Source organism: Hipposideros armiger, unplaced genomic scaffold (genome assembly GCF_001890085.2).
Source record: "Hipposideros armiger isolate ML-2016 unplaced genomic scaffold, ASM189008v1 scaffold_538, whole genome shotgun sequence".
NCBI lineage: Eukaryota > Metazoa > Chordata > Mammalia > Chiroptera > Hipposideridae > Hipposideros > Hipposideros armiger.
The window spans coordinates 1,020,315-1,034,971 of NW_017731888.1; the positions used below are offsets into that span (position 1 = coordinate 1,020,315).

Genomic DNA, 14,657 nt, shown 5'->3' on the forward strand with positions numbered 1-14,657 from the left:
GGAAATGTTAAAATAAAATATGGTTCAACGTTCATGCAAATGTTGGTAAAGGAAGGCTTTTTAAGCGTGACACCAGTCAGAAATCATAAAGGAATACATCCATAGATGTGACTTGTGAAAATTTAGTTCTTACATATAAAAAAAAGTATAAGGTTGAAATTCAAGTGGCAACCTGAGAAGCAAAAAATATTCGGGTTGTAAATATGTACAAAGAGTTAATACCTTATGGTTATGACTCCGAAACAGTGAAATGAACACCCTAGTCAAATGAGCAAAAGCCTCTACAATGCCCTTCACACACAACAAAAAGAGGGAACAGAAGGGAAAAACATGCCACAGCACCACTAACCAAAGTTGTGACACTGCCAATTACATGTCCTGTCACCACAGTGACTAGGAAGGGAGCTGTGAAAGCTCGGAGCCCAGTGCTGGTGGGGGCGCTGGCGGGCCCTTCCCTGGGAACCACGCTGAAATACACGCTCAAGGGCTTAAAATCTTCATCTTTTGAAATCTTTTGAATCCAAAAATGTACTCTAAGGAAATAATTCAGTAACTGGTAAGAGATCATTCAATCCAGTGAGCGGGACATCACTGTCTGTCCCCAGGAGACTGGCCACGTCCCTGAGATACGCCTATACCATGACGTGCTGCGTAGCCAGTAAAATGCTTTTAAGTGTTTTTACTGACAAGGTGAGTTGCCATAACATACTGTATTGATTTAAAACATGTCAGTGAAACAACGGGCACAATCACTTTATCAGTATAAATTTTGGACATACCTATAAATAAGGACATAGGAAAATACAGAAAGAAAACCATGACCATCGCGGAATCTCGTTTTGTTTATATTCATTTTGCGTGGTAAGATATATTGCTGGTATGGCTTTTAAAAGGAGATGAATAAAACAATTTACAATTATCGTGTTCATGATTTCTACAAGTAAGTCTCTGAGTTAGCTAGGTAGAAGGTACTTTCACAAAGAATATGTGCAATTGAGTTTTAATAAAATTTCCTTACTGAACTAAAAAAGTTCAAACTCTGTACTCGTGGAAGCAGGCGCCATCATCATGTCGTTCCCGGAAGTCCTCGTAGATAGTGTGACCTCCCCGTAAGGACTGGGTACGCCTGGGGCTTGGAGCCAACGCCCTCCCTCACGATGGTGGAAGGAACAGGCCGATGGCTGAGTGCCAGGCCAGGCAGAGCTGCTGACAGGTCTGAATCAGAGCCTGGGTTTCCAACAGCCAAGCATTCCGCCTCCATGTCGCCGGGTAACATTAGAAGCTGGATTCTGTATCCGAGCCAGCAGGTGATGCTGGCGTCCTCCTGGATTTCCAGCTGATAAGGGAGACACAGCAGAAAGCGCTGCTGGGTGTAGCCGAGTAAGTGGCAAACCAAACTGGAATGGCGTGCTTCATGAAGAAAACGCACGTTCAGCAAGCTAAACACGTTTTAAGAAATCAGAGGACATTCCAAAACCCTAAATAAAACCAATGACTCTTTACCCAATCAAAATGATTGCTTGCATAAATGGCTGTGTCTTGAGGCACGAGTCTCTCCTTACAGACATTCAGGGTCACAATTGGGTACTATTTTGTTTCTCTTTTACGTAAACTTTGTCTCTGAACAACAACACAGATCTATGTCTTCATAACTGCCTTGAGGAAAGTGAATTTTCTTTTGCAAAATAAATTAGATTTCTATATTCAGAATTGTGGTTTGACCTGGAACCAATGCTAAGAACCCTTTCTGTAAGTCTCTTACTTTAAATGAGACAAAATATGAAAATGCAGCCTGTTGTCACCCTGTCTGAACACAACCAACACGTAAGCGCTGATCTAGAGTCTGGTGAGGAGTGCGCTGACCACTAGCACGAGGGTTATGTCAGCTGTCACTCACACGGGCCATCGTGTCACCGAGGTGACAACCATGTAATGATTCCACTGGGTTGTTTCAACAACAGTTTACTGCTATCCAAAAAAGGTCCAAATACACATTCTCAATATAACCCACCAAAGAGGGTTTGCGTGTGAGCCTAGAGCCTGCGCGAAGTTCCCACACTGAAGAGAAGTGGTCTGCACCAGCATTATATCCGTCCTTGTCTTTCTGCTAAGACGCGGGCGACACTAAGTATCACTGGTTGGACCACGAAAGAGAAAACAAGGTGCCTGGAACCTGCCTCTTCTGACGCCTGGACGCAACCGTCTGGGGGCGTCCTGTGCACTGCAGGGTGCTGGGCAGCACTGTGGCCTCGACCCACAGGTGCCCAGACCCTCCCCGCACCAGTGAAAACCCACAATCTCCGTGGACAACCCAGCACCCCCACTGGAGGTTGACGGACATAAAGAAGACGGGACCACATCATGGGATTCGGACCCACACCCCTCTCATGAGGGAGAACAGAGTCAGCATGAGAGGAAGGGGCCGGGGGAGGTGAGGCGTCCTCTCTCCTTCCCACATCCACAGAAATGACAGTGGTAGGGAAAAAAGGTAAGAAATCCCAAACACGGCTGGAAAACGTGAACACAGACTGCAGACAACAAGACAGCTAAGGAAATTCCCAAAGAAGATGGACCAGGTGAGACCCAAGCCCAGAAGCGCGGACGAGCAGCTGTCAGGTGGGCGGGCAGCGAGCGTCCAGCCAACGAGCAGGACTGGCCCACCGACGGGACAGGGGAAGACGGCCTCTGACAAATCCCACCCAGCAAACTCCCAAGAGACAATGCAGTTGTCTTGTAACTTAACCACCTCTCAAGAATATCGACAGAAACCCCAAAATCTCCAGCACCCAACAAGATAAAATCCACAGGACAATTTTCAGCACTAAATGCTGACACCAGAGAAGAAGAAAAGTCTCAAATCACTGACTATAGCTTTGACCTTTAAAAAACTGAATAAGGCAAATTAAAACCAAAGTAAGTAGAAGAAAATAAATAACTACCAAGACAGATATCAATGAAACAGAGAACATAAAAACATAAAATTCAGTCATTTTTAATCATTAAAAATCAATGAAACCAAAATCTGGTTTGTTGAGAGATCAATAAAATTGATAAACCTGACTGATGAGGGGAAAAGGCCACCTAACGAACAGTATCCAGAAGGAGATAACATCATTACAGGCTCTACAGATATTAACAAGGGAAAAGGACCAACAACTTCTGCCAATGAGTCTGAGAACTTATGGTGTTTCTCAATACAGTGGGGACAACTGAGCCCCCAAGGGACACTTGGCAATGTCTACAGTCACTTTTGGTTTTCACAGCTGCAGGGAGAGTCCTACAGACAGTGGGTGGAGGTCTGGGGTGCCGCTGGCATCCTACCAGGCCCAGGACAGGGCCCCCCACACACACATATACACACACAAAGAATTATCTGGCCCAAAATGTCAGTAATAGTAATAAACACCTTTTAAACATCATCCCTCCATTTTCATGGTTTCCCACAGTTAAAGTACCGCCCTCCAAAGACAGAATCTAACAAAAGTACTTTTTTCAGCCACTGTGTGTCTAAACTGAAGGCATGTGACCTGCTCTGCCAGTGCAGGTCAGCATTCTGGTGACAAAGGCGGTAGAAGCACAGGGACCCACTGCAGGCAATTCTGCAGGGTCACTGGCGGGGGGAGGGGCAGTAAGGGCAGTGACAGCTCCCGCATCAGGCCAGGCTGCCATGGCCCTGGGAGCTGCCGCTGCCCCTGGAAGCCTGTTCCCACAGGACGTGGCGTCTACTCTGGACCCGGAGCCGACACTTGGGACTCTCCCTCCTGGGGCCAGAATACACGGCTCCAGGACCCGGGACGGAGGCTGGCACCGCTCCCAACTTCTGTCTCCTGTCGCCCAGCTCTCAAGCTCTGCTGCTTCAGCCACCCTGCTTTCCTTAGGAGGGGCTGCCCAGCAGGGACGAGCGGTCAGCGGTCAGCGGGGGTGCTCCAGCAGATGGGAGCAGGGAGCTGAGCTGCTCCGGCCACCGCACAGCAGGCGACGACCAAGTCCGGGACCGCTTAGGTCTTCAGGACGCAGGGAGCTTCTGCAGCTGACGAGGGCGGAGTCCAGAGGCGGGTGTTCTCTGAGCCCCTCGGGTCCAACCGTATGGACAGGGAGAGCTCACGGGAGGCTGCAGCCCCAACACTGCAGCCCCACCAGCGGCACAGGTGGGAGGGGCAGCGAGGGGACGTCGTGTGCAGCAAGCACACGGCCCGCTGCAGAGACTGCACTCCTGCCCGTCCCTTTGTCACTTTCCTCGGCTGCACACCTATATGTTTGCGTATGGAAGCGGGACCAGCCTTGCAGCCTCATCTGCCTCGGGCTGCGCGGGCCTCCCGTTTAGTACGCAGGTTACAGACATCTGACGGGGCTGCGCTCAACTAGAATGAGCCCTGACCAGGGGTCCGACTGTGTGATGACTGCGACCAGGGTCCCCTTTGGGGACAAAGGTGTGTTTCCATTTCGTATGGTGCAGTTGCCTCTGTAAGGGGACGGCTTCCAGTGGGGACTGCCCACCCTTTCTGAATGGTTCCCCTACACTTTTGATAATTTCCCATGCGGAGATTCACCCTTTCGCAAAATGTGATACGAAAATAAACATCAATGACAACAACAAAAGATTTTTCTCCACCTTGCTGGCAGCCCGATCTGGCATGGCACCAGCATCGCAACGCCTCCCCACGTGGGAAACGCACGTCCTGGGCAGACGGCCCCGGGCGCTCCTCCCCACACGGGGTCCCGGGCGGAGGGGCCGAGGGTCTGGCCTACAACCTCTTCAGCCCAGCAAAACGTCCATGACGTGCCAACCATCCTTTTCAATAACATCCTCTTCTGTTTAATCGAGCCAGAGGTAATTCTGTTGTTTGCAACGAAGAACCTACCTAATTCGTGGAAGAAAAAGGCGATGCTTGCTTGCTGCAGGGAGTCCGCCTGACTGGGCAGCTGCTGACTGACAGGCTGCTGAGTCACAGGGGGAGCCCGACTTCAGAAAAAGCTGGGTCTCCCCAAAGGCTCTTACATGGACCTCCTGAGGTCCCCCCAAAGGCGACACTGAAGCCCACATCATTTTTTGAGACTATCGAGTCGGTAAAGGAAGGTGTCGGCATACTTCTAGTAGAAGTATGAAGACACGAACACGAGAGGCTGTCACCAGTGGGATGTATGGGATAAGGGTTGTGGCAGGAGGGAGGCTGTCGGGCAGTGCGGGGGACAAGGGTCCACCTGAAATTTTAACAGTGTCACGATGCAAATCCCTCCCGAAGTAAGAAATAAGATATATGATAATTGCCTGTCTTCTTGAAAACATAAATGAAAAGCCTTTCTTTATGAGGGCCTCAACTGATGGATGTCCTTAGTCCCTGGCACAGGGGGTGGTCAGAGGTTCTCCGTCTGTGTGGGGACAGGGACGCCACCTGAGAAGGTCCCCTAGCATTCGGGTATGTGAGGAACGCGTGTGTCCCTGTTGCGAGGCCTCAGCTCTGGGGCCCTGTCCCTGTGTCCCCTGCACACAGACACAGAGCCACCACCAATCAAGGGGAAAGCCATTCAGGGGACCTGTGTGACCGTCAGGGCAGCTGTGCCCGGCGTTTGGGTCCATTGGTCACCAGCTGCGTGCTCACACCACGTTTTGCATGTGCGACAAGAGGTCAGCGACGCCATGGCATAGACCCCATGCCATTCATGCTCCTGAGCCTCAAAGCCCCAGTGCCACGCCCTCGGTGACAATGTAAGGACACTGATCGAGAGCTCCCGGACTCTGCACCTACACCCACCGGAAGCTGCCAGGGGCCTGAGCCCCTCGAGTACTTACCACCTCGCATCACACTGGGCTCACTGCCTTCTGCCAGAGCAGTGACACGAGTGACCAAACAGAGGAAGAGGGAGACGACAGCGTACCTGAGCGGTCCCCATTATGGCAGAGCTGGGTGCAGGCTGAGGGTCGTCGCTGGCGGCCGCTGGGAACCTGGCAGAGCTATGGCCGCGCCTCGGATGGCGGGAAGGCCTACGATGGGGAACGGACAGAAAAGGGGAAGAGATGGTAAAAAAGGGGTAACAGCCTCCCCCACGGAGAAACACACATGGGACGCACATTGGAGAGTGTGACACTGGGCGGCAGTGAAATCAAGTGAGACGAAAACCACGGCCAAACCAAGGGACCGGCACACGAAAACCGACCCGCGTTTGACGTGAGACCAGACACATCATGGAAACCACTTCAATGCTCAAGCAAGGTTTGAAATGACAGCAAATAGGTTTCACAACTTCACAACAGTCAGCCGGTAGCAGAGGTGAGGCCACACTTTAAACCCAGGCCTGGGAGCTTCGCGTGACTTGATGCTAGAAAGTGTTTGCGGACGGAGGAGAGTTCTGAGGGGGCCAGGCGGACCCCGAGACACAGAGAGCGACGCCAGGCCCCTCATTTCCAGGAAAAAGTGCTGCCCCACACCCAGCTGAGGGCGGCACTTAAAAAAAGGAGGTGGCATCTCAATCTTCATTAGCTGGGGAAATGTGGGCCCTTTAGTTGGTGAAGGAAGGAGGAATCCGATTCTTAGGCTTTTCTGAGCTTTTAGAGCTGGGGGACTGAGGAGGGGACTTGCTTTCCCCTCACCCCGATCCGTCCCAGAGGTAAACATTCAAGCCAGCAGAGCCGGCCCCTGGAGGGGGGTCCAATCAGCAGCATCTAGAACAGCGGTTCTCAACCTGTGGGTTGCGACCCCTTTGGGGGCCGAACGACCCTTTCACAGGGGTCGCCTAAGACCATCGGAAAACAAAAAGATATTTACATTACGATTCATAACAGTAGCAAAATTGCAGTTATAGAGAAGCAATGAAAATAATTTTATGGTTGGGGGTCACCACAACATGAGGAACCGTATTAAGGGGTCGCGGCATTAGGAAGGTTGAGAACCGCTGCTCTATAAGCTTTTAAAGCCCTCAACATCCTTTAAAGCTCCACTGTATAAGTTTAATATAAATTCAACTTTCCATTGTTATTCCTCAGTGCAGAAAAGCAAAGAATAGGTTTTAAGAACTCTAACACGCGCACACACACTCACATGTGCACACACTTCCAAATGCAAAGAACAGCATGGTTCATATTTACATGTCACACAGGGTATTTTCCCTAATAAAAAGAAGTGAGGTGAAACTACAGGAATCTACTTTCCAAATTACAAATTATATTTCCCCACTGCATCATATATACATAATTACAAATACTATACCCAAGAATCCCTACTCAATTTCTGATATCCATAAACATTTTAACTAACCATCCCAAAATAGCTCAGCTTTCTTTCAATCTCCTGAAAGGGAACATGAACCGTTACGACATCCATGTAGGAAGAGGGGCTGTAGGTCACAGCATGTGTGCGCTATGCTTTAGTCCCTTCATGAGAAAGCACAGAAACACCAGGTTCTAGAGTCAGTTAAAGGGTGATTCTGACTTAAAATGACATAAAAATAGAACATCTTCTATTACACCTAAAAAGAGATGGTGGCAAAAATTGCTCCCCACGTGACCTGTGTGGCCACGCCCTCCTCACCCCTTTCTCCAGCACTTCTGAACGGACCCCGACCCCACGGCCATGGCCAAGAAGTGAACGTGCTCACAGACCTTGCCCTATGTGATTATTCCAAATACCCTACCTTAGCTTAAAGTCACAAAGTGAACAGAAAGCACAGAGAAACGACAATCTGAAAATAATTCACTCAGCACGGTATCAGGTAAGTACTTGTTATGTTCCCCGAGACAGTCCATGAACGGAATTCTTTTAACAGCGAGAACGAGAACCTCTAACGAAGGTTTTAAATACGTCAACATGTTTTCAAAAGCACAGTTAGGTTTAATCATTAAGTTTTAGACAGGACCGTTGCTGTAGGCATGTTCGCATCCTCACTGCTATGCCTTAAATTCAGGTTTCCCTGGACTCCAGGCTGAATGTCACCATTTCAATCTCATTTCTCAACCCAGGTTAGGAGCTGAGTTCACAGACTCACGTCTGTCTTTCAACGGATGACCTGTTGCCCCATCTGTATAGGCGCTTTCACGGTATCACCTTAGCACCAAATGCAAGGGTATGCAGTCGACTGGGTTCCATCTGTGTCTGCCCAGTTCCTCTATTACATATTACTCTGTAATTACAGGCTTAATTGAAATGTCATAGGCGTCTCATTATCAGCAAAAGAAATCAACCTGTAAGCTGCCTTCTCCAATGACATGGCCCTGTCTCCTCTGCAAACTGCCTTCTCGTGTCTCTCAAGCACCAATTCGGCCGACAATCAACTCGGGTGCCTCTTTCCAATTCCTCCGGGGGGAGAAAGCTCCGTGGATGGCTGAGGCTGGCAGGCAGGCAGAGGCAAGTGAGCGGGAGGCGGCGAGAGCACAGAGGGTCACCAGCTATCATCGCCACCATCCTTCTCGGGTGACCCACGCGGGACAAGCATGCACACTGCCATTCAGCACAAAGGCACGCAGAAGCACTGACGGTCCCTGCAGATGCCCTTTGGACTCGAGCTGCCATGACAACTCTTGCCCAGTGCCCAGCCTGGCCGCCTGGCTGCCCATGTCAGACCTGCAGCCCCCACAACGCGAGAGCCCGTTCCTCGCAGGCGAGCTCTCTCCGGCTCACGCGTGACAGAGATCCAAGATAGGTGCGCATCCTGTGGGCCCTGCCTCTTGGAGAGCCCTGGCTGACATAACATGGTGCAAGACCGAGGCGGCGCCATCTCCTACCCGCCTGGAGCTCCACTGCCATCCCACTGTTGAGAGCAGGCAAGAAAAAAACAACTCACACCCGCTTAGCGGTGAAGGGGAGTTGCTGGCTCACATGGGTGCAGAGTGCAGAGCCTCGAGCGGCTGGGTCCTGGGGCTCAGGGATGCCAAGCATTGTCTGACCCCTCCGCCCTGTGATCGCAGCTTCATTGTAAAGCGGACGGCACCTCATGAGGGTGGGACAGCTGCCGGTCCTCCCAGAGACTTCTTGTCACTTCCAGGGAGAGGAGACGACTGTAGAAACTGCCTTAGAAGAATGGGAACCTCATTCCCAGAGATCCCTTCTCCAGTTTCAAGGCTTCAGTCAGTCCTGCACTCACAGGAACACAAAGCCACGTGGCGGATCTGGCTTCCTCCCACGTTCCCAGGCCACGTGGGAAAGGGGCCGGACGAGGCGGTGGTGCTGCTGTGGACATCCCAACACAAGTCAGCATCCTCACCAAGAAAGCAGAGGCGTGAGTCTGCCGAGAGCTCGGTGTCTTCTCCCCCGTCGCTGTCCAAGCTCAGAGCTTCCCGCTCTCCTCCTCCGAACTGGCAAAACTCCTGCTTTTCTGCGGGAATTACAGCAGGAGGCCCAGTTCTGCCGCTACATCTAGATGTCATCACCAGCCAGAGGCCATCGCATCGAGGTTTGCTCTTACCCAGAATCACGTGTCCCTAAGGAACATGACTGTGTCACTGAACACCAGAAAGGCTCCGAGCGGCACTGGATCTGGATGCATCGGCTCAGGGAGGCAGCCACCTGCACAACAACACTAAGAAACTGACTCGAAGGCCACTGGGAACAGTTTTCTTCTTCCTCTGTCCTCAGTTAAAAAATCACTGATACACAAACTGAACAAGAAAACTCAATTATACCTTTGTAGACTTGATTATCATGTTGAAAATCGTAATAAATATGTTTAGTAAACAAAAGTTTTGGAAAACTGTGATGGGGTACATGTCATAAATAAAGATTACAGAAAAACAATTCACAGTGTGATGAAGTTTCCTGCACAGAATGTACCTCAAGAGGCAGAGAGCTACGTAAGAGACGCCATCACCGGAGCATCTGGCGTGTACAGCCTCCTGTCTGCGCTTGCTCGGCGATCACTGCGTTGCCATCAGCGTGCGTGCGTAACGGTGTGACAGATCAGCTGCTCTGTATTTTGCTTAATATTTTACTTAATGACTAAAAAGATAATAAGCAGCATTCAGGACGAAATGTGCTTTGAATATGAAATCATCACGTGTTGTGAGAATCCATGAAATCGGGTGAATTAAAAAGTCAGAAATGGGGACAGTGAGCCGTGCTGGTTCCTTCACGGGAGGAAGTTCCAGGTTCAAGAGAGAAGGGGGCGGTGCGCAGCCAGGACCGGCATCGCCAACAGGGGTTCGGAAAGGGCCTGAGGCAGAGCCGCAAAACCCGTTCTACTGGAGGACTCGTCTCACCGGGAAGGTCCGGGCACAAGTGTCAGCTGCACAGGGGGCCAGAGGAAGGGTTCCTGGCCGCAGCCCATCCTGAGGCGAAGGCACGCTGGTGCCGGGACACGCCGTTCTTCAGGGCAAGTCACACGGACAACAAGACGGTGCTTCCCACAACAAGGTCCACAAAACAGAATGTGATGGTTCAGTAAACGCGGGAGATGCGGCCACGTGCTGAGGAACATGGTGCTTCTGGCCTCCACCCAGAGACCGGCCGATGGCGGACGTCCAGTCAAGCCGCTGTGTGATGCTGAGCACACAGACTCACGTGAGAACAACTGATTTTTACTAAGTTCGGTCAGGTTCACTCACATTGGTAGACACGTCCTAACTTACAACAAATAAAACAAATTTTACTATAATCCTATGTCTTTTTTTCCAATGCTATGCCACGTAGTAACCAACTTAAACTGGACAGGATCATGCTGTATAAGAAAGAAACCAAAGTGCCTACAATATCAGGGCTGCATGAAGTAAGACACACATACACACACAGAGAGACACACAGACACACATACACAAAGAGCAAGACAAACAGACACACATGCACACAGAACAAGACACACAGACACACACACACAGACACACAGACACATACACAGACAGAGACACACATACACACACAGGGAGACTCACAGTCTCATGCAGAGACACACACATACACACACAGACACACAGAGATACATACAGACACACAGAGATACATACAGACACACAGACACACAGACACACACACAACTGTGTAAGAGAGGAAGCATGTGTACTTACTCTCAGCAAGTTATTGACGCAGATACATCCTCAGCAGTAAAAATTCAGACCAAACAAAGGGTCTAAGAAAAAGTCAAAAGCCTACTGGGCAAGGTCTCAAATGGTGAGAAAGAACCCTAAGTGAACACGGTCAATGACAAACTTCTGCGAGCACACTCTGACTAAGGGCACCGCAACAGTCACCGTGAATGTGGGCCCACACAACGGCACAGAAAGCACAGGCAGCGCGTGAAGGACAAATCCTAACTGAATATGAAAGGCACTGAGTAGCTCAGGGTTAAGTACAAACGTTCCCGGGTCAATCAGGCGTTCTCACAGGGAAACCACGACTCTGCCGTTAAGGCCCGGGTTGGCTAAATCTCCCCTGCACAGTAACGGTGAGTCCCCAGCTTGCAAACTGCCATCCAGCCGGCCTGTGCACCCCGCTGTCGGGAGGCACTGCCTCCCACCCGGCCCTTCGCCCTGCAGGGGCAGAGGAGGCGCCGCTGTAAACCACGGACATGCCTGGGACCCGCCGTGAGCACAGCGCACGCGTTACTTCCCCCGGCTGTCCGAGGGCGCGGTGCTCCCCAGCTGTTCCCTCCGGCCCCCCTGGGAGAGGAGGGGAACCGGTTCCCAGTGATGCCTGCGGCCAGAATTCCCCTCCAAGGTGACGTCCCCTCCCAGGGCCACCTCGTCTCGGGGATGAAAGTCCTTCCTGGGTCTCAGGACATATTCTGATCATCCGAGGAGATGCCCATGACCCATGAGTCTCAGACTTTGGGTTCCTCCCTTTTGAGTGAAATACACCATCACTTATCTGTCCCTTAAGATCTATGTCACACAGCAACTCACGTCACACCTCTCCCGCAATACGTGCACACAAAAGCACAGCCTCAGGAGTCCAATCTACCAAACCCTGGTGACACTGACACCCAAGATCTTTATGTCACTTTATAGCACAGAAGACACAGGATCCTCTTAAGCTTCACAACCACCACCAGACAGGAAAGCTGAGATGGATTAGAAAGCGTGATGCGGTTCCCCCCGCCAGACCCCATGTCAGACCTCTGACTTCACGGCACACAGCAGTCAGCTGACCCTCCAGGATGCCCAATAAGCTGCCCGTCTGCTCTCGGTTTCTCTTTATAGATCACCAAACCCAGCTCCGAGCTTCCCACGGCAGCGTGCCTCCCGCCTGCCCTCACTGCCTAGCCCTCTGCTACCCGCTCACCTCCCTCTTCCATTCCCTAATTCCCTCTAAGCCGCTGTTCCCCCGCATCTCGAAGCAGCTTTGTGTTCCAAGAGAAAGGTAACATAGGCGCGAGCGCTAAGAAACTCCTCTGGTTAGGAAACAGACAATCGCAGATTTCCGAAAACAGACAAGCACGTTATGGCTCTAACCTGATTCCTGAGCTTTTCACAAGCAAAATCCCTGTTAAAAAGAAAGACAGAGAATGAGAGCAGCTGCCTTCACGTCAGGAGAGTCTCGAGTTTGGAGAAAGAACCTGAATCCTGTGTGTCTCCAGCCCACGGGGAAAACCATGGTGACCAAAGAGAAGCAAAGCTCCAAAACGGACGCTTATGGAGAGTGTGACATCTGACGGGGCTGCTGAAACTCCCAAGAATTATCTGAGGTTCTCTGTCCAAGGTGAGCGGCTGTGGGGCAGAGCATGGGCACGTCTGATAATGAGGAACCGCCGCTCCCGGGAGCACCCCGAGCCGACAGCGGTGCTCTTAAACGTCCCTGCTTACCGCTCCTTCCGCTCCCGCGCTATGTGGCCTGGGCATCTCACACTGAGAACTGTCTTTGTCCTAATAAGGAGGGTGATGGAGCAGCTAAGACCGTGGCTGAGCAGGCACGCCTGCTGTCTCGCTGGACAGCTATGGAAGGCAAACCTGGCAAATCGACCCTGATATCTCTGAACTGCATAAAAAGTGCCTAAGAGAAGGAAACTGCAGCTCCAGCTTCCGACTCCAGCACCTCCAGTTTCAGCGTGCGCTGCCGTCAGCGGCAGGAGGTCAGGCTCCCGACGGGCCTCTGCCGTCTGCCTGCGGAGCTGCTGTTCTTCGCCCTCTGTCCTGCCTTTGGGAACCACCCCCCTCTCAGTCCACAGAACAGGCTGCCCCACTTCAGGGCTGCCCCATGATCCAGCCCACCCCGTCCACCGCGCGACTTGTCCAGACACGCACACTGCGCGCTGGTCCAAGGGCAGCCATTGATGTAGCTTTGTGGGAACAACTGGGGATACTTTGGGGGACAGTGTAGGGCTGCAGCCGCCACGGGCCACCACGTGGAGAAGGCCACCTAAGAGAGAAGCCACACCTTAATGACATCGCTTGAGCCCTTAGGCCTGCTTCCAGTTACACGGTCCTATAAAGTCCCCATATGTTAGTAACCACAATGAGCTGAGTATCTGCCACTCGCAACAAACAAGCCGTAACTGAGTGAGCTGAAGCCCTACCATAGCTGCTACCTGGTCTCTTCTGGTTCTAAGGTAGCCCCTTACGTCCAGTTTTCCGTGGGTTTCTCCATAACCTTGGCAGAGATTGTATGGCATTCTTTTTCTTCTTCAAAATTTTACAGCTAGAAGGGGAAACCCAGCAGGAACTAAGAGTCCAAGTTGAAATCTAAATGTAGTTTCCCACAGAAATATGATCATGAGTGTTGGTTAAGTTCCCAGCCTGGATCACATCCAAACAGGAAAAGATTAACCCACAGTGGAACAGAGGACACTGGACACTACAGCTTAAAAATCATACTACGGATACTTCTAGGACTTAGAAACGACAGGTGGTTTAGGAGTTCAGCACAACTGACACTAAGGACATTCCGAAACACAGCCCTTGTCAAGCTGGGAACCACCCGGATTTGGGTCTGGGCTGGCATTTCAAGGAAGATCTGTAGAGAAGGTGAGAGAATCTCCTATGACATAAAAAATGTGATGTCAGCAGGTGACGAAGAGCAACGCAGCCGTACTGACGCTTCCTCAGCAAAGGCTGGCGGACAGCTTTGTAAGTGACGGTGCAGAAGGCTTCCATGGAAGAAGCGACAGGAGACAAAGGAGCAGCTGGGGAAGAGCAGGGATGAGTTACCTTCTCAGGTCTCCATCACCGATACGACCTCGAGAAAGATTTTCATTCTGCAGCCTTATAAAAGGGAAACCGTAACTTTCAACAACCACAGTATACTTACAGGGCAAATCACTCCCACTGCAAATTGCTCAAGTAAGTACCTGGAGCTTTAAAAGGGGAAGATGTGTCGACACAAGTTACTGTAGGGTGATCAGGGCCCTTTCAGGATGGTGTAAGCTGAATTTGAGGGAAAACGTTACAAGAAAGTTTCAAATATCTTCACAAATAAGGGAGGAAATGATTAACTTTGCACCTTCAAATCATCTTATGTTAGAATCATCCTGACAAGAGGAAGGCTACCGAGCCAGTGCTAAGTTCTTCAAATGACCACAAGTTGGAAATGGCAGAGGACAGAGCAAACTTTTGGGTTGTCGGAAAAGTCACGACATATTTTTTTCTATGTTTTTTGTTGCAAAAATGCGTCGTGACTTTTCCGACAACCCAGTATTGTATGTCCACCCTCCCTTCTGTCACCACACTCCCTGATAAGACACGAAAACAGAGCGGTGACATCAGAGGACCCGTCATCCTGGGACTGACTCTAAAACAGAGCGAC

The 14,657-nt window shown here is 50.9% G+C and overlaps 1 protein-coding gene across 2 annotated transcripts in view; it reads right to left on the reverse strand.

The window, feature by feature from the left end:
- DLGAP2 (DLG associated protein 2) overlaps window positions 1-14,657 on the reverse strand; it is a 484,295-nt gene that overhangs the window by 409,054 nt on the left and 60,584 nt on the right. The window contains exon 2 of one of the 2 annotated variants that reach the window (XM_019668777.1): window positions 5,878-5,983. In XM_019668777.1, coding sequence (XP_019524322.1) covers window positions 5,878-5,892 — 15 coding nt within the window. In that variant the 5' untranslated portion in view covers window positions 5,893-5,983. Of the gene's footprint in view, window positions 1-5,877; window positions 5,984-14,657 lie in introns of those variants that run through there. The other variant, XM_019668780.1, reaches the window with a different exon arrangement.